A 20747-nucleotide genomic window follows, 5' to 3' on the forward strand; every position below is an offset into this window, starting at 1 on the left:
CCCACCTACTTCTAGAGGCACAGCCCAGCTAATACAGTGGATGTGATATTCTCCAAAGACAAGCAAGATAGTAGTCCTCACACAAAGATGACATCATGGTATGGAGCCTACACGGAACTTTAATCTCAAAGAATCTAGAACTTTCAAATATGCCCTACTGAGCATGTGCAGCTGTAATCATCACCCTGCCCCCTAGGCAGAGTCCCTCAGTCTCTTTTTTTCCGTGAAGCCATGTGTCTTGCAGTATTCAGCGTTGCTGTTTCCTCACAGTTTTTGTAAGTGATTTTTTCTAGAGCTGCAGTTGTTTTCTTTCCTTTACCTTATGGTTCTTTTATTTCTTTCCCTTTTTCTTCTTCTTTCCTCTGTCTGCCAGCCAAATGGCAGGCCTTGGTCACTGTGCAGTCTGGCAGAGTATATTTCTATCCCTTATTAAAAAAAATAAATTAAAAAAAAAATATATATATACTCTGCACCTGCAATTTAGTATCTGTGTCCTCTCCTTGCTCTGTCTGTTTTTTTGTTCCTTTGTCAGGTGCTGGCAGGACTGACTGAATGCAGTCTGTGGGTGATCTGGTAGGCCGCTGAGCCTGGGGATTTGTCTGAGTTCTACCCGGGCAGGAATTCCATGTCTTTTCACCGATCGAGCGGCATCAGTGGAGGTTCAGACAGTACAGAGATCGAGGACCACACTGTTCATGTGGGGGGGAGAGCTTATCCTCCCCACATTCAAAGGAACTAGTCTCCACAGGTAGGAGCCCTGGATGACTTACTTGGCCTCCCCTCCTGATTGCCGGTGACGGCAGTGCAGTCTCCTTGTGAGAGAGGGTGAGCAGGAGCCTGGGCAAGCAGTTTGCTGATGTACCTTTGGTGCCTTGCCAAGGAATGGTTGTTTGTGCACATCTGTGCCAGTGCACTGTTGATCCGACGCATAGATAGGACTGCATCGGATACCAGGACTGCCATTGAGTGCCATGGTTACCCTTGATGCTATCAAAGTGCTGGGGTGCCCTTGATACTATCAAGGTGAGTGACTGCCCTCGATGCCATAAGGGTCTTCTGTGCCATAGGCATCTGTGGATGTGGAGTTTTTGATGTACCAGAGTCATTGAGCACTTTGGGCCCCAATGTGGCAGAGTAGCTGCACTGACCTCTAGTGTTGGGGAACAGGTCTGCCATCAAGAGCCATGGTCCCCTTGATGCCATCCGAGCTACCCTCGATGTCGATGCACTCAATGACTTGGTGCCATTGATGCCCTCAGTGCCATCGAGGTGTTTGAATGGCCAACCTCGATGCCGTCAAGGTACATGACCCTGATGCCAGAGCAGCTGTTGATGCAGTTGAGGTGTGTGACCTCAATGCCGTGGCCTCCCTCGATGCTGTCAAGGTGCATGGCCTCAATTCCATCGTAGTGTGAAGCTGCCCTGATACCATCGATGCCCTCGATACCGTTGAGGTGCGGGGCCACCATGGACGCTCTCGACAATGTCAAGCACCACCAATGAGGCACTGGGAACACCACTGAATGCCCTGGTTGCTCCCGAGGCTGTCGACCACTGGGGCTCTTGAGAACCCCCAAGGGCCACTGAAGCCCTCAAGCAATAGGAATTTCAGCCTTGAATGGATCGAACACTGGGGTCACCATTTACTCAAGGCAACCTGGTATGCTGACGCAACCAGGCACAGTATCTGGTCTGGTGCCCTCAAGGCTCCTTGGCAGCGTCCCAACAGGGCACTGATGGGCATTGTGCTGTCCCATCCCTGGCATACGGCTATCACGCACCATGGATGCCGATGATCTTTGGAGCCCTCAGCCCCTGGGATCAGGGGGCATTGGAGGCCTTGCCTGGATTTGATTTGTGCAACATAGGTGGAAATGAATGCTAGTGAGGCTATTATCAGCCATAGCCACTGACGAGGGATGCCATCAAGCTCGCAGCACCAACTTCCTTGGACGGATAGGTGAGCGAAGGGAAACAGTCAATGGCATGGGCAGTCAGTCCTCTGAACACCGATGGGGCATATCAGGGCTGCAGAACTTCTGCCTGCAAGTGCTCCTGGCATCCTTGGTACCACTGGTCCATCAATGCCTTCAAGCACTGGGGTCTCTGTTGTTGCCGCCAGACTGTCTAGGTCTATGGGCACCTGTGGCACAGGGGATGGCGCTATATACTGTCAAACTAACCAAGATTCGATCAAGTGCCCTTGAAGCCCTGGGTGCAGTATTGTTTGGTGCACTTGATGTGATCCATCGTTGGTGAGCAAGAAAGCGCTATAGGCCTTTTGGGTGCTGTCACCAGAGTGGGCACCAGTGGATGTGATTGGATGCTGCAGGACACCGTTGGTCGCCTTGGACTTCGCTGCTGTTCCATGAGTGAAACAACAGTGGGCCATTCCCGATGCAGTTTCAAGGGCTGTGTCCAGCCTCTTTAAGTGTTATCAGGTACTGGGGGGGTAATGCCATGGAATGCCATCCACCACCATGCCATACCCAGAGCCCCAGTGGTACTGGGGGACACCATTATCACACTGTTCCTGTCCACTCCTCTGGGAGTTAATATGACAGTGGAACACAGCTTGCGTGTTTGGATATGGCAAGGCATCTACTCCAAGAACCTCGGGCGATGGTAGGTGGCATTCTCCCTGACTGTGCAGTTCTTAGCCATGCCAGAATCCTGCCATCGTTGCTTCAAGATCTCATCCTCCTTGTCAGTTCTGCTCCACAAAATGCTGGGGAGCACTGGTGAGGAAGGCATCATCACCCACTGTGATTTGTCTTTTGGCAATGTGCAGCTACCGACTCTAGCTAGTGGTGCTTGGTCCTTGCTGTGCTCTGGGATTCTACCCACAAGCACAGCGAGTCGGGTCATAGGTGTGCTACCATCCATAGGATGGGATACCACTGTATGAGTACTGTTCAGCGTGCTTTTACAACAGAGGGCTCTATTCTCCAGTTGCCCTCTACTATATGGGGGTGTGTGTTTCCCTCATGGCGAGCACAACAGGTTGTGCGCCGCAGCCACAGGACTGACCTGCATTCCTCGTCGAACCCTAAGGGTTGTAGACACCAGGAGGGTAGAGTTGGGAGTCTTCTCCTTCCTCAGAAGAGGAATATGTCTTTCTACCCCATTCTGTGTCACAAATCCCCTTTGTGGGGAAGTCCCTGGGGCTCCGTCTCTGTTAAGTTTATCACTGGACCGAAGCCTCGATTCTTTGAGTCGGTGCATCTCCTTGTAGGCCAGGGCTGGGGGCTGGCAGCAGCAGTCATCTGACTGTTTTTTGCTGGGGCCCCTTTGTTGATTACCATGGTGGCCTTCCCCATCTGAGGATGGCTGTCAGTGACAAATTGGTCACTTCTGAACCGCAGCGATCAGTGATTGTGTCTCAACTCTCAACTGGAGAGTTGACAGGTTTTTTTAAATCGTGAGGTCCTGATTCTCATTGCTTTCCTGTCCCTTCAGGAAGAGGGGAATCAACTAGGTTCCCCTCTGGACACCTAGTTATCCACCTCTGCAAGGGGTGTCCCTCATTTTCCATTTCCTGGAGAAGGCCTGCCACTGCTTCTGACTGGTGGTAGCTCTCAATTTCTTGTGGGTTCCGAGAGCCAGTCGACTGGTAGCACTCTTCTTTGGTTGTCCTAAGGCACAGCAGGTCTATTTCACAAGGGAGCCTTTCCAGAGTAGCTCCCCGGTGAAGATTAGGGGTTTCTCTCGTCCAGGAGTCACTTTTGATACCTGCTGAACTCAATGGACGTTATTTGATAAGAACCACTATTGCCAGTCATTCTCGCCTGCGGGACCCTACCTCAGTGAGGAGGGTTCTAATCCATCTAATTGGTATGTATGCCTATCATCATATCCATAATTAAGGAAGTTGGGGGATGAGGGAACCGCAACAGAGGTTGCAGTGGCTTGCAAGCTATACTTTCCCATTTTAGGGATAACCCTGTCTGCGGACAGGGAGTCTTGGTTCATGCAATGATTGTTCCATTTACTGGACCACGTGCTTCCTTGGTGGAAGTATATGCTATCATGGCTGAAGTAGTAATACTTAATCTAGGTTCAGGGCAATCTGTTCCGAGATCGCACTTGCCCTGCCCTGGCACCCTTAGGGTTTCCAGGCTGGTGAAGAAATCCTGTTCGACAGGGATTTGCACTTGGTGGCACCCCAGCTTCCCGTCTCTTAGTGGAGTGTTTCTGGACTTTTTCCTTGTTGAATTCACTCTCAGTTTCAGCGATTCCAAGCAGGCTGAGGGCTCTATCTTGGTGGGTAACTCCCTACTGGAATCATCAGTGAGTTATTCACTTGGGATTGAGTTATACATCCTAGTGACTTGTGGTTGCCTCTTTGTGTTCTTTGCTCCTTCCGACTTCCAGTTGGAATGTCGGGGGAGGGGAGGAAAAACTAAGGCATTCGTGGTGTATCTTAGTCAATACCTGCAGGGAAAGATGCACCACTTTTCCCCTATATTTTCGCCAAGCTCTGGCCAATAATGCTGTTAGCTTTTCTCACTTTACTAGGTCACCCAAAGTGTTTTCCTGCTCACCTGAACTATCCTATAGACAGGATGGATACACTGCCCTTCACAGGGTGCAGTGTGGGTGAGCTTCAGGCTTAACAGATCTCCCTGCTCGGGGGTTTGGGCTAGTGATCCCATTCAGGGATTGCCTTTCATCCCCTGAAACTCTTGATGCTGTCCTGCATGGTCAGCTATATTTGGTGCTTTGGCACATAGCGTCTGTCATAGATCCTGCCGTTGTTGCTGATTATTCTTCCAAGCGTTGCTTGGGTTTTCTGCCCATTATGCGTATTAGCCAAACATGGGCACATTTCTGCAGAGACATTCTGTCCTTCGGTTGTCAGTGGACCGCAGTTTCTTTATGGGGAATTCTTGGCCCCGGTTGGTTTTTCAGTTGTCTTGCAACACCGAAGGAAACTGCGGTCTTTGTCCAAGAGTCCTTCTCTTGTTTATATCTCTAGACTTTTTCCTGTATCCAGGAGGTTCTAGACCTACTGTCATTGTCAGAGTTTACTGATCCAAAACCCAGCTTGTAATGCTTTCTGTGATGTGAAGTAGGTTTCTTGCTGGCACTCCCATCACTCCCCTGTCTTAAGCACCTCTGCTACGCATCATGTTTTTATGTCTTAGTCTTTTCTATGGTTTTCTCTTTGTAGAACCCAACTCTTTTCCTGCCTGGATCCCTTGTGGATCGGCTGCCTCACAGGCAAAAGGGAGAAAGATGGTGCTTTCAGCACAGTGTGGTTTCCTGCTTTGTCCTACTTGGACAGCCTATAGTTTGGGATACACTCATGTGTGAGGACTACCATCCTGCTTGTCCTCAGAGAAATCAGAGTTGCTTACCTGTAATGGGTGTTCTCTGAGGATAGCAGGATGTTAGTCCTTATGAAACCCACCCGCCTCTCCTGGGAGTTGATTTCTCCATGTATTAGCTATATTATGGACTGAGGGACTCTGCCTAGGGGGCAGGGTGATAACTACAGCTGCACATGTTCAGTAGGACATGTTTGAAAGTTCTAGAATCTTTGAGATCAAAGTTCCGGGCTGGCCTCCATCTGATGAAGTCACTCCTGTGTGAGGGCTGACATCCTGCTGTCCTTAGAGAACACTTGTTACAGGTAAGCAACTCTGCTTTTTAAGTAGGGGCTTTGTCAGAATTATATTATTTCTTGCCTTTCCTCTCCATGTGCACCCCCACCACATTGTGATGATTAGATCCTGTGCTGTGGGAGCTCTTCTGTCCCCAAAATTGGAGGGACATTCCCCCCCTTCCTTTTCTTTGGTCTGCCTCCTCCCCCAGGCCTCTCTCCATCTATATGGTTCCACTTGTTTTTGTGGGATGGGGAAGGCTTATCATACAATTGCATTTTTTCTGAAAATCTGCCTCTCTCCAAATTAGGACTACCTTGCTACATTTTGGAAGAATAGGCAGACCCAGTCCTGATTTTCCCCCATTATGTACATGGACATGTGGTTCTGATTTCCTCCAAGAAAAGCAGGTGTGGAAGGATGACCATCTGGATTCTAGTTTTACCTTGATGCTTGCAACAGGATACAACCAGAATCCAGCTGGTCATCCTATTGCTAATATATATGTGCCCCTCTACTGTCCATGACTCCCCACCATCCCAAGCTTTCACATGCTCTTGAATGGGAGATGAGCAAGTAGCCAACAAAGGAGTGAAGGAAGCGTCTGCGGGTGTATGACGCTGAAATATTTCCTCCACCCTTAAAAGTCCAGAACAACTTCAAAACTAACCATAAAACTAAGAATATGAACATTTGAAACAGGAACCTATCTTTAGCTTTCATCTGGGTCCCATTAAACAGAATGGCAAAAAGCGACAACTTTCCTTTGCTACTTGAATATGTGCGAGGGATTTGTCACTTTCTAGTATACAATTTTCTATTACCTAAAGTAAAGAGTAGATGGTCATCATTAAGGGGGTACCCTGCTCCTCTCCCTTCCTCCTGCTCTAGTGTTTTCTGCCAGTGAAATGTGTCTCACAGGATTCAGGTATGGGCCGGGGAGGGGGGGGGGGGGGGGCAGAAGAGACTGGGAATAGCTCAGGTTTAGCTATAGTAAGTATCCTAGGATTCTCTATAGGATGAGAAGAGAGTATATGAAGAGGCTTCACAGTATAAGCCTGAAAGGGGATAGACTTGGGGGTAACAAAAGGAAATATTTCTTTACTGACAGGGTGGTGGGTGCGTGGTATGGCCTCCCAAGGGAGGTGTTAGAGGCAAAAACAGTAACAGAATTCAAGAAGGCCTGGGAGGAGTACAGAGGTGTCCTGGTTGTGGGAAAGCACTGGGTGATGTCGGCATTCATATAGGATCTGCAATGTTGCGCAGGAAGGGAGAATGGGGGAGTGACAGAACGGGCCCTGTGATCCTTATCTGCTCTCATAGTCTATGAAAGAAAGAGAGCATTGAGGGTTCTCCTGCTGAGTCTCCACCAAGCAGCGAGACAGAGAAACAAGACCCCAAGACCCTGGCCTGAACTCTCACAGGTCCAGTGTTTCTTTCATTTTCTGTTAAACTCTCCTATTCTGTCAGTGCTTTCTTTCTTTTGTTTTGTTTTATTTATTTTATTTAAGATAATTCTTTTCTTTTATAATACTTAGTTTTATATATATATATATATATATATATATATATATATATATTTAAGTTATTATTACTTTTATTTTTTACCTGATATCCCCTGAAAATCCATGGAAAACAAGGCTTCATCTGGCAGCTTTCCTGATTTTTTTTTTAATTATTAATTTTTGCACATCTTGTCTGCGTGCCGGTTGGCGGTCTGTAGGAACGGCTGAGGCTTCCAGTGCTGGTTAGGGAAAAGGGAAGGTTGGTGGGGATGAATCCTTTGTAGGAGGGTATAAGGAAAGGGCTTTTCCTTATATTAGAACAGTCCATGTTTTCTATGATTTACATGGCTTTGCTTGCTTCCCTTCCTCCCCAGTCATGGAGGAGGTATCCCCTGCTGAGCTCAAGTGCCCCGTATAGCTACATAGGAGACCTGGATTCCAGTCCTGGCTCAGGCTTCTGTTCCTGGGGCTGGGAGAGCTGCAGAAGTTTAGGAGAACTGGATTCCATTCCCAGTGAAGGATCCTGATCTTGCTGGCTGAGGGAGGCATAGAAGTTAGAAGACTTGCGTTCCATATCTGACTAGGTTTCCCTGATGAGAAACGGATGGGAAGGAGCGAGGAGAGGGGCCTTACAAAAGGAGAGAATAACCAATTGCCACCCTTACCTCCCCCCCAAAAAAATGCATCAAAATGAAAGTAGGCCAAAAATGGGACTATATTTTGCTATTCTATAGCAGTCTCTATCACTAAGAGAAGGACTTTTTCTGAGGGTATTGAGATGAGGGCAGAAGGGTGGGTGGCTATTGCTGCCATTGCCTCAGGCTCTGAAGTCCTGCACGTCTCATCTTTCCCTAGAGCCCCGACTCTCCACTATGGAAACCCCCCTCAGGCTGCCAACATCAAAGCCGTCCCTACAGAACCTGCCCTCCGCGACACTTCATGAACCGCATGGCATGCAAGCAGTGCTCACTAATGCTCTATGTGACCCTATCCAAGCTCCATCCTAAACCCCAGCACCCCCGCTTGCTCTACATAAGGTCTTTTTTTTTTTTTTTCATTTTAATGGGAATTCTTTGGTAGTGCCTCAGTTTACTCAGATTATCATAGTCAAGGAAATCTACTACAATATATAGGAGAAGAGCCCAGGAGGTTATAGGGACATGGTGAAACTAATCTAGTATTACAGTATAGAAGTGAAGGGGGAGCAGAACCCAGGAAAGTTACAGATACAGGAGAGCTCCTCTAGTATAGGGGTGAGAGAGAAGCAGAACCCAGGAGATTAAAGGCACACAGAACTCCGTTAGTATCAGGGTGTAGGGATGAGAGCCTAGATTTCAGGGACACAGAGTAACTCCTCTAGTGTTACAGTATAGAGGTGAGAGGAGACAGAGCCCAAGGGATTATAGGGACATGGGAGAACTCTAGTGTTGCAGTAAAAGGATGAAAGGGTGCATTCTCTGACTCTCTGTTAGTTTTGAGCACAGAGGGTAGGGTAAGACCTCATGCAGAGGAGGAGTTCTTGTACTGCTGTAAAAGTCTTTGTCCCGAAGAGCTTATAGTGTGAACATGGAGGGCAAGTTAAATGACTTGCTGAAAGAGATGCACTGGAAGTTCGCATTTTTTTGTATCAGCAGCAGCTTCCCATGCCTCCCCTAGCAATACATGGTAACTGATTGGAAGTACCAGAAGGATTCATCCCATTAGAAAGAAAAAATATGCAAAAACCAATGTGGCCATGTTTAAAAGAAATAAATTATATTCTTTTGAATTTTTGATTTGCATGAAGCTGCTTGGGTCTCCCTTGTCCACTAATATCACCCTTCCCAGACCCTAGGCCTCAATCCCTTGCATGGCTTTTTCTCATCAGCTCACCGCATGGCAGCTGTAGAGGTGGGGGGAGGGGCTTGGCTGTGGGTTATACCATCAGCAGGGGCCGCCGTGGGAGTGGGATGGGGTGGGAGGGGAAGGTCTGGAGTAGCATCCTCTCTCTGTTTTGCTACCAAAAATACATTTTAAAAACTATTTTCGAGTAAATTGATTTTTTTCTTAATTAAAATAAATAAATAAATAAATACAAATAAACCCAACCCTAACCTTTCTGTACTAATACTATTGGATGGATACTGTGTTGTGGTACTAACTCATTTTTTTGTCAAAATATTTTTATTTTTATTTGTCCAAGGCAGCTGATGAAATTTATTCTTTAATTTTCTACTAATATATTACATCCTCCTATCCCATCCTAACTCCCTTTTCCTCCTTCCCTTCTTCCTGAGCTGGAGTACAAGTTGGCCCCATCAAGGATGATCTGACTTGGTCCTGCTTTTACCCCATTGCATGTTGGGACTTTTAGTTTCCTGCTTTTCCCAGAGAAATTGGAACTTCAGGTCCTATGGATAAAGTGGGGCTAAACTAGAACTAGATCAGCCCATCTTAACTGGGGATTTGCAAATACTGCTGCTGCCTTGCTGATGTCTTTCCTTCTTCAGGTGGAAGTCCACACAGCTGACTTAGATTTGATCTGGGATGTCTGGGATTTTTGTCTTCTGGGCAGAAATTAAAGGCTCGTTCATGAACAGAAGACCCTGGATTGTTCCCTGACTCCTGTAGGATTAAATACAGGAGGGTCAACAGGGCATGGTCTGAAAACTATAGATATACAGCTGCTTCTAGGCTGCACATTTTAAGACATTGATCAAAAACGTATAGATATATTGAAGGGGAGGGAGGTGAAAGAGAGAATGCTTTACAATGATGGTGTCACTTAGAGATAGAGGAGTTGTGTGCTTTACAAATAGGATGTCACTGGTAGATAGGGAGTTGTGAGTGAGTAAGGAGAGGGCAAGTGCCTCACAATGAGAATTTCACAGAAATGAGGTTGAGGGGTATGGGCTTACAATGGAAGGTATCACAGAGATATGATGAGAGGTGAGAGGTATGAGTGTAGGGAGGATTTGGATTTTAGATTTGATTGCCTTCCAGCCTTTCAAAATCCAAGTTCAAGGTGATTTAAAACAAATTCATCAACAGTTTGTAGGTCCCTGTCCCAGAGGGATTACAATCTCAGGACTTGATTTATTAAGGCTTTACTCTCATTCTGTGTCTATGGGAGAAATGCCAAGTAAATAAGGTTCTCAGTTTGCACCTGAGGCAATGGAGGATGAAGTTGCTCACCTAAGGGCACAAGTAGCACGGTTGGGAGAGGTGGGATTCAAACTTGGCTTTCTTGGTTCTCAGCCCACTGCCGTATCCACTAGGTTGCCACTCTCTACCAGGGAGATGCCAGTGCTTTATAACGGAGGAGCCACTGCGAGATGGGGATGTGAGTGATAGGTATGAGTGTAGAGAGAGGGTGAGTGGTGTCACTGAGAGATGGGTTGTGGGAGTGGGGAGAGGGGAGAGGGTGGGTGCCTTATAATAAAGGTATCACAGTGGTGAGGACATGAGGAGAGGTGAGGGATACAGGTGTAGGGAGAGAGTAAGTCCCTACAATGAGAGTATCTTGGAAAGGAAATTGAACAATTACATGTGACCCAGAGTAATTGGATATCTTATTAGGAGGAGATCTTCTTCTGGGCTTCAGCTGTGTAAATTAGCCAGTGCTGCTTGCCTGATTCTGGTCATGCTGGAGTGATGGGCCTGGGCCTAGTTTTCCCAGCTGAACTTCTTCAGCCATTTCAAACCTTGCGATAAATGTGGAAAGAACGCCAAGGGTGCAATGGGCAAGGCAAATAAGGAATATCAGGACTGGATCTACTTGGGTTATTTGGCATTTCCATCAGTATTCATGGACTTGCAGGGAAAGGCAGCAGCCGGATGGACAGTCTAAAGTACTCCCACACTCTCTCTCTCCTGCTCCTTTCTACCCCTTACCCTTGTCTGACTCTAACACATTTTTGCATGTTGATGTGCAACTAATACCAAGGCTACCCTTGTATACAAGTTTGGACATACTAAGAAAATAGGGAGGAAACAATTCCTTATTTGCTCCTTGATCCTATGAACAAACTTTTCAAAACCTGTCCCCATATCCTACCTACCACCCAAAATTCCACACCCAAAAGCCAGTAACAAAGCTGGAGCACAAGGCTTGGTGGTCTGAGGGGTGGGGAGGTTCCCATCATACCTGCTGTTAGCCAAGTTTCTCTGTGATTTTCATTCTCTCTTCCTCTTCCTCCTCTTCCTCCATGTTTCTCCTCTTAGCAGCCTTTGAGAGTCCCTTTCCTCCGAGTGCCTGAAGAAGTTCTTTTTAGCTGGACTTTTCCCTGCCAAACCAATCCCATGTCTAACACCCAAAATGGTCCTAATTGCTTCCCATATTTTCTATAGATTTGGAGTGTTGATGTTAGTGTCTATATGGAGGCAACAGGACTGGAGATCTAGATGGAGGAAAAGGGTGACTGCTTTACAGTGAGGACCCCAATAATCTCTTAATTCCAATTTCTGTAGCCTGTAGACATCACTTGACAGGAAGATTCTCATTACATGATGCAGGAAGTAATCTGAAGTAGGGCTTGGAATGTTTTAGTTCAACTCAATAATTTTAAATCCACAGCTGGGAGGAGCTGTCACTCTACTTGATACCTCAAGCTGTACACAGCCCTGAGACCCTGCAGATACCATGGACAACACCCAAATTCTTGGGACTGTCCAGGGTTCCATGGACAGTGTCACAGCTTTGAGCCTGGAAGAATACCATGGGCAGCTCCACAGTCCTTTAACTTCAAAGAGTGCCATGGACCACTTCACAGTCCAAAAGCTCTGCAGGGTATCATGATCAGTGCTCCATTTGTGAGACTGTCCAGGGTACTGTGGACAGCACCATGGCCCTGAGACTGTCTGGGATCCCGTGAACAGCTCCACGGTCTTGAGACTGCGGGATATCATGGACAGTTCCCCAGTATTTTGAATGCAAAGAGTGCCAGGGACAGCTCCACAGTCCTGAGACTGTACATGGCATCATGGTCAGTGCTTGAACCTGAGATGTGCAGGATACCATGGACAGTACCACACTCTGAGATTACTTATGTTGGGGTGCAAGGCCCTGCTCTGGGATTCAGTTTTGCTTCCAGGTTGCTTTTAGGATTTTAGTTGGCTGTACTTGTGAGATGAGTGTATGCTTTTGTTAGCCCCCCCCCCCCCCCCCCACACCTTTAAGTATGTGAACTAGGAGGCTGTGTTAAGCTTTTCTCTCTTTCTCTCTTTCCCTCCTTTCTCCTTCCCTCTTTTCTTAATAATAATAAGCAATCTCCATTTCTTCCTCTGCCATCTTCTCAGGAGAACAGTCAGCTCTGAGGAATTAGTTCTTGCTAAGTCCCACCTCCTCTTCTTCTTCCTGCTTCCACGAAATGCCAGAATGCTGAACACAAACAGGGACGACAAGTCCTAGATTTCCCTGGGAGGATGGAGGAACAGGGGCTCAGAAACAAAGCAGACCATGTCCTACCCTGTCTGTAATCAACTAGTCTCTTTCCTCCCCCCCAGCATCAAATCTTGTGCACCCCTCGCCCCATTCAAGCATACACATTTGTCCCCTTGGAACTCAGGTTGACTGAGAAGAGAAATGACTTAAGAGAAATGGACATAAAAATGGGTTAGCTACCTCAACCATGCATCCTGTCACAGACCCAGGTCCCCGCTCTAATTTCTCTTTCCTTGTCCCCTTCCCCTTCCTCATACCTGATGTCTAGGTCACAATCTCTGTGGATGGGATCCTGACCTCAACCGGATACACGCAGGAAGACTACACCATGCTGGGCTCGGATGACTTCTTTTACATTGGCGGCAGTCCTAACACTGCAGACCTGCCTGGATCTCCTGTCAGCAACAACTTTATGGGGTGCCTCAAGGATGTGAGTGTCTTGCAGTCTCCTCTACAACATTAACCTGCATTTAATATTTCATTCTTTCAGTACTTAACCCTCCCCGTGTGCAGCTTATCTCATAAACCTCCCTCCTCCCCTGCAGCAGCATTTACTGTCCCAGTCCTAAAACCTTTCCTCTCGGATATACAGCTCAGCTCATGATCCTTAATCCTGCCTCATAACACCCCCCTCCATTTTCAGTACTGTGACTCCTCCTATATACAGCTTTGGATGGGCAGACTAGATAATATGGCCTTCTTCTGCCATCATGTTTCTCTGTTTGCCAATATGGCCACTTTGCATCATCCTCTGCTATTGTAGTATAGAGGACTCTCTCCTACCCCACCTTTCCATGTACAACTCTGCCAATGCACCTTACTCCTGCTCTGCAGCACCTCTTGCTATACTAATACTGACGCACACGTACATACCTCTACCAGTGCACCTGCCTTCTGCTCCCTCTGCTGTTTCTAGATCTTATTCCCTGGATTCCAGTTATCCTAGTACAGGGATCTACAACCTTTCAAAACAGAAGAGCCATTTCATGTGTTTTTTTCCTTTGTGCAAAATATTTTGAGAACTGCAAATTTGTTGTGAATTGGGGCACTCATGTAAACTGCCTCCTCTGTCACACACTCTTTCACTGAGTCTTCCCTGTCCCTAGCAGTCAGTCACTCTCTCTCTTTTTCTGTCATTCAATCTCTCCCATTCCTAGCAGTCAGTCACTGTCTCTCTCATATAATCTCCTCTCCTCCATCCCCAACAGCCTCTCTCTCTCTCACTCACTCATCCACTCAATCTCCACCATTCTCAGGGGTTAATCTCTCTTTATTGCTCAATTTTTGTCACCTCTAGCAGTCAGTCACTCTTTTTTTTTCTCTCATTCAAACTCCTCCATCCTCAGAAGTCACTCATTCACTCTCAAATACTCCCATCTCCAGCAGTCAGTGTCTTTCTTTCTTAGTCTTCTCTATCCCCAGCAGTCAGTCACATTTTCTCCCTCTCCCTCAAATCCCACATCCCCAGCAGTCAGTTTCTTTCTTCCCCTGTTTTCAGCAGTTTCTATCTTCCTCATCCACCAGTTGTTTCTCTTTTGCACACCCCCATCCCTAGAAGTCTCTCTCTTTTGTACTTGTCACCAGCAGTATGTCTCTCTCTCTGTTTCCCCTTCCTCCCTTGTAGTCACTCTCTGTCTCTTCCCTTCCATTCCCAGACATCATTCTTTCTCTCACTTAGCAGGCATGCTTCTTCCTCCCAGAGGAGCCATCTCCAGGCTGTTTGGCAGAAGAGGCAACTCGTTCCCAGGTTCAGGCACTTAACCAGTAGGCCATAGCCGCCATATGGCCTCATAACTCCTGCTACACACCATCCTGAGTTGTAGCCTCCTCCTTCCCTTCCCAACTTCAGTCACAATGCCTCCTCAGAACTGCAGATGCTGACGAGAGGAAAAAAGGCAACATGGGCCAAAGCCAATGCTTCCTTGTCTTTGAATCATGTGGCAGCACTGAAGATGTAGCGTCATTGGCCCGTGCAGAAGGAGGAAGCACCATTGACCCACAATGATGTCATCATGTCATCATGCACAGGTCGATGATGCCCTCTCCTGCAGGTGCTGATGACATTTTTTTTTCTCTTCGGCTCTACCCATATGGGATACAAGTAAGGTGGCAGTATCTTCGGTTTGGGCTGCCTTATTTTTTCTTTTCAGCACTGGTGGTGGAGCCTCATAGAGGTGTGGAAAATTCCTTGCTTTGCTGACCTCTATTCTAGTCTTTCTGGCTTCTGTGACTCCTTCCTCTGCTTCCTGAGGAGGATTTAAATTAATGTAGTTAAACATTATTTAACAATAGTGGCCTGTGAGAACAATGTGCAGCAATAATGCCCTGGCATTTTGCTTCCTCTGTTCATGTCTTGGGGGTTATTCCCAAAGCAGTGGGTATTCATATCTGGACCATGCAGCAATTATCATGAAGCTCAGCCTTGCTCTAATTGTAGAAAAAATGAGTAAAAGAGTGAAGTGTTTTATTTTCTTTTCACTCTTAAAGTGCTAAGTACAGGAATCTAGATCTGGGAGGAAAGGTGGAAAATGGGACAGGTACTTAACCTCTATTAACTTTTGTTATATCCTTTAAGAGGTATCTCTCCTAGCATCTATTAATGTCTATTATATGCCATAAGAGAGATCTTCATAGCATCTATGAACTTCTATTAATAGAAGGGCCCTCAAAAAGGAGGGGCAAAAAAGGCAAATGTATGCATACACTCACTACCCCTGTCTCTCAGACTTTCATTCACTGTGCACTTACTCTTCCCAGCACTCTCCCTGGCCCCAGTACCCTCTCCCATCCCCAGCAGTGTTCCTCTTCTCCTTAACCCCAGCTCAAACCCAGCACTCTCCCCTCCTCCCCAGCTCAACCATAAAATTCTTCTGTCTCCCCCATCTCCTCAGCATGACAGGAGCATCTTCCCCCTCACCCCCTTATCTGTGAGGTTAAGGCCTTCCTTCAGCCTATGAGGGACAATCCAGCCACCACAGCAGCTTCTTTATATTTTGTGGCCTGCTGCTTCCGCCTTTTGCCAACATTGCAGTTTGGCTGTACACAGTGGGAAGGGTATTTGGGACTGGCCATGCATTTTGGCAAATCTGGTACCCTGGGTTTTATGGTGTCTGCTGCATCAGGTTGCCATGAAGACACCACAACTTGACCTTCCACTGCAGCCTTGCTCCAAAATATTTGAGACATCCGAGATGGTAGTCGCTTCGATCCAGAAATAGCATGTGTTGCTTGTCATAGTGCACACCATTTTCACTTAACGTGCTATTCCCCATGAGCACATGCGCACATGAGATGCAGGGACAAACACAAATGTCACACACAAACACCACACAGTTGCCTTTTCTATATAGTGAGATTATATTCCATAAGAGACAACTCTCTCAGCACCTTTTAATATCTATTATATGCCATAAGAGAAATCCTTTTCAGCAACTATTAACGTGTCATACCCCATAGGAGATGTTTCTCAAGTAGCTTGTTAACATCCATTGTATACCATAAAAGACATTCCTCACAGTGCTTATTAACTTCTATTATATGCCACAAAGGAGCTCTTGAAGCACTTATTTAGTTTATAGAGCAGTTGATGTCTAAGAGGTGAGGAGAGACATCCTTCCATATCAGGAGTTGGTCTACAGCAGCCTCTTCATTCTTTAATCTTCGCTCCTCAGTCCTATCCTCTTTCTCTTTCTCCCCATGACCTTGGCTCTCCCCAGTGCTCATCCCTTGCCGTCCTTCTAATTAATGGGATGCCACCCCTTTTCTGACACGCCTGCTTTACCATCCAGAGAACCAAATTAAAAATTGATCCTTTTCCTTGCTGCTTCTCTTTTTTCCTTGTTTATTAATTTATTTTATTTTTTAAAGCCCTCCCAGAGAAAGACAAATTCCTCCCTCCCCCATCTCGATCCTGTCTCTTGCGGATTCGTGCCCCTGTCTTTCACCAAGACACACAGAGATTGCTAAGTAGAACGAAGAAATAGTCTTATAGATTTCCATCTGGATCCCTGTCATCTTTCTCTGTCACTTTCACTAATGGCCCTCTCACCCCCACCCAGGATCGAAGTTGTTGGCATGCGGCAGGTCAGCCTTTACCTGTTGCCATGATGAACGTCAGGATTAATGCTCCACCAGCTCACTGCTGCTGTTGCTTATCAAAGCTAAATGTTTAACCGACTCCAGTCACAAAGATTTGTGTGTCTGCAGATTTTGTGTGTACCTCTGCAGTGTCTATACTCATGTCTCTGTACCTGTGTGTGGAATCTGTATCTGGTTTTGTATCCTTTTCTGGTATCAGTACCTTGCATTGCCTCCTTGTGCGAGTGCATGATTTGTGTCCGTTTTATGTCCATCCGTGGAATCTGTATATATACTTTGCATGTGTGTCTGTATCTTGTGCATATGTCTGTGTGTGTCTCTTTGTGTGTATGGACTGAGTGTATGTATCTGTTTTTGTGGATTCAAGATACCATTTGTGACTTTCTTGTTAATATACAGCTAGTCTTCAAGATTTAATTTCCCCTCCCCCACCCATATTACTTCTGTTACGTCTTCATTTATAATTGGTCTTAATGACTGGCCCAGGACAACTGTATCTTTACAGCATGTGGACTTAAAGAGGGTAATGTTCGCATTGTGGTAAAATCTGTGTAAAATTAATTCTCTGTCAAGTAAGCATGAATTAGCCATAACACGTGGGGTGATGCCATCTGAAGGCACTGACATGGATCTAGCTCTCAGAGCACAATACAGACTTTAGTGAGCATGTGCAGGGGTTCCTGCTTGCACACACTGTCTTGTGAGCCTCTTAGTCTTGCTTCATCTGAGCCACTGCATAGTTGTGTTCCCAGTCTCTCTCTCTAGAATTTGATTTCTGGCCCTTTTTTTATTATTGGCCTAATTGTTCTGCCTCATTGCATTGTTCTTTTTCAAGCCACTGCCTCAGCAGCCTCTCAATATAACTTCTCATTTCTGCAAAAAAAAAAAAAAAATAGTGTGTGAAATGGAGAAGTCTGGGACCAAAAAGACTGCTGTGAGCAGCTTCAAGGCCTGCATTGGCGCCAAATATCCACCACAGATTCTCATTCAGTTTGTTATTGCTGCTTGGGTCTCGATCAAGATTACCAACTACTACAATTGTGGAGGATATCCCTCCAGATGCAACAACATTGCACCTGGAAAATGGAGACCCAGTTAAAGGTGTAGTGGACTGCTCCTTGTCCTAGAGCGAGGCATCAAAGAACTCTTGGCTCAGGAAATTGAAGTAAGATGACTTTCCTTCCCACTTATACAAGTCTGGCAAGTTTCCAGATTCATCTCAGGTCAGGAGTTGAGCGTGATGCTGGCTGTGATGCAGAGAAGAGTGCCTAAGAGACATGATCAATGTGAAGAATCAACACATCCGGCAGAGTGCCCCGGAGCTGGCCACAACTAAAGCTATGACTGCAGTCTCAAGCTCCCACTCAGTGCCATCAGCATCAGCGGGCCTTTGTGAAGAGGAGCAGATTTGGGTAGGGATGTGAATCGTTTTTTGATGATTTAAAACAATCGTCAGATATATTTTAAATCGTCAAAAATCGTTAGAGCTGCGATACAATAGCAATTCCCCCGATTTATCGTCAAAAAATCGTAAATCGGGGGAGGGGGGAGGGCGGGAAAACCGGCACACCAAAACAACCCTAAAACCCACCCCGACCCTTTAAAACAAATCCCCCACCTCCCGAACCCCCCCCAAATGTTTTAAATTACCTGGGGTCCAGTGGGGGGGGGGGTCCCGGCGTGATCTCCCGCTCTCGGGCCACGGCTGCGTTAATAGAAATGGTGCCGGTGGCCCTTTGCCCTTACCATATGACAGGGCAAAGGTAGCGCCGGCGCCATTTTGGTTCCTGTCACCCGACGTCACAAGTGCAGGAGATCGCTCCCGGACCTCCGCTGGACCCCCAGGGACTTTTGGCCAGCTTGGGGGGGCCTCCTGACCCCCACAAGACTTGCCAAAAGTCCAGCGGGGGTCTGGGAGCGACCTCCTGCACTCGCGCTGTATTGCCAATATTCAAAATGGCGCCGGCGCTACCTTTGCCCTCACTATGTGGATGAGATAGACTGAGAGTTAGATTACTCACTAGATGGTTGCTGTTGGTATGTGATTCCTCCAGGTTGAAGAAGTTGCTAACGGCACCGAGGCAGGGAGAGCAGGCCCTCAAGGAGCGAGTACCTGATCCCTGTAAGGCACCTGAAATAAAGCAGATGGCCCCCGAGGAGCAGGTACCCAGGTTAGCAATATCCCGAAGGGCAGAGGGAGAGCTTCCAGCAGCAGCACGGAAGTGACAGAGTAGCTTAGACGGCCGAAACCAATCCTTTGCTAACTCAACGAGCTAGCAACTTAGTACAGGCTATATACCCGGATGGCGTGACGTCAGTAGAGGGGAACACCCCCGAGGTTCGTGCCAATGCTGGAATAAAGACGTGGGTGGCATGCGTGTGCGCACCCTAGTAGGTACTTGGGAGGAGCATGGCAGGAGGCAGCACCATAGCCATTCCAGGAATGCTGGAGAGGTTGGCTTGTAGACGCAGTGGCAGCCATTTTCCTAAGGGAAGTGGGAGGAGCCGTGAACAAGGTGAGGCAAACGGGGCAAAGTCATCTAGAACCGACGGACACAACAGTACCCCCCTTCAAAGGGCGTCCTCCGGACTTCCTACCAGGTCTTGGTTTCTGAGGATGCATCTTGTGGAAATCTTGTAGCATCTCTTTATCCAGTATATTAGCCAAAGGTGTCCAAGAGTTATCTTCAGGTCCATAACCCTCCCATGACAGGAGGTATTCCCATACTCTGCCTCTTTTTCTTATGTCAAGGACAGCATCTACCTTGTACTCGATGTCTTCTTCTGCATCTATTGGTGTAGGTTCAGGTGTCTTGTTAGAGAACTCAGTAAGGATCAATGGCTTCAATAGTGAGACATGGAATGCATTATGAATCTTCAATGTAGATGGCAGCTTCAGACTATAGGTGAGATTGCCTAATCATCGGAGAATGGGAAAAGGTCCAACGAAGTGGGGGAGCGAAGCGAGCTGAAAGTATTTTAAGTCTTAAGTGCTTAGTGGATAGCCAGACTTTGTCACCAGGCTGGAAATCTGGAGCCTTGCAGTGGTGAACATCGTATCCTTTCTTAGCTTGAAGTCCTGCTTTGAGAAGCAACGCTTTGGTCTGAGTCCATAGTTGTTAAATATCTTTGGCAGTAGATTGAGCTGCCGGGGAAGACATGGACAGTGGAAGTGGCAGTGGTGGCAATGGTAGTCATCTGTAAATCATTTCGAATGGTGTTGATCCAGTGGATGTTGCTGGATGAGAGTTGATGGAAAATTCAGCCCAGGGCAACAGTTCTGTCCAATCATTCTGGCTAGTGTTCACGTAGGCACGAATGAACTGCTTTAGTGTCCTGTTCATCCTCTCTGTTTGCCTGTTAGATTGAGGATGGTATGCTGAGAAAAGTCGAGAGAAATGTCAAACTTCTTGCACAACGCCTTTCAGAATTTAGCTGTGAATTGGATTCCGCGATCGGAGACTATGTGCTTAGGCATGCCGTGTAGGCGGAAGATGTGCATGATGAAGAGCTTGGTAAGCTCCATAGCTCTGGGTAAACCAGGGAGAGCCACAAAGTGAGCCATCTTTGAGAACAGATCTACAGGTACCCAAATCATGTTGTTTCCTCCTGAGAGTGGTAAATCCACCACAAAGTCTGTGGCAATGTGTGTCCATGGCTCGTCTGGTACTGGTAAGGGTTGGAGTAGACCCCAAGGACGACCGGGTGGCGTCTTCTGTCTGGCACAATTTGCGCAGGAAGCAGCATAGGAGAATGTGTCTTCCTTCATGGTGGGCCACCAGTAAAACTTTTGTAGTTTAGACAGAGTTCTGCATTGACCAGGGTGTCCAGCCAGTTTAGAGTAGTGAGCCCATGCTAACAGCTTTATCCTGAGGTACTGGGGTACGATGGTTTTACCTGCAGGTACTGAATGAGTAGCTGCCAAAATGACTCTGTTGGGGTCAATGATGTGTTGTGGTTCCTCTGGGATATCCTCAGAGAGGAATGAGCGAGATAAGGCATCTGCTCTGATGTTTTTTCTCCAGGGCGGTATTTTCATACAAAGTCGAATCTGTTTAAAAACAGAGACCATCTCGCTTGCCTAAGGTTTAGGTGCTGTGCGTGGCAGAGGTACTA

General features: G+C 47.0%; 1 protein-coding gene across 1 annotated transcript in view; it reads left to right on the plus strand.

The window, feature by feature from the left end:
- Positions 1–20747, plus strand: part of NRXN2 (neurexin 2) — a 1120399-nt gene that overhangs the window by 335121 nt on the left and 764531 nt on the right. The window contains 1 exon segment of the mRNA XM_029612675.1: positions 12802–12963. Coding sequence (XP_029468535.1) covers positions 12802–12963 — 162 coding nt within the window.

The sequence above is a fragment of the Rhinatrema bivittatum genome, chromosome 8 (assembly GCF_901001135.1).
Source record: "Rhinatrema bivittatum chromosome 8, aRhiBiv1.1, whole genome shotgun sequence".
Classification (NCBI taxonomy): domain Eukaryota; kingdom Metazoa; phylum Chordata; class Amphibia; order Gymnophiona; family Rhinatrematidae; genus Rhinatrema; species Rhinatrema bivittatum.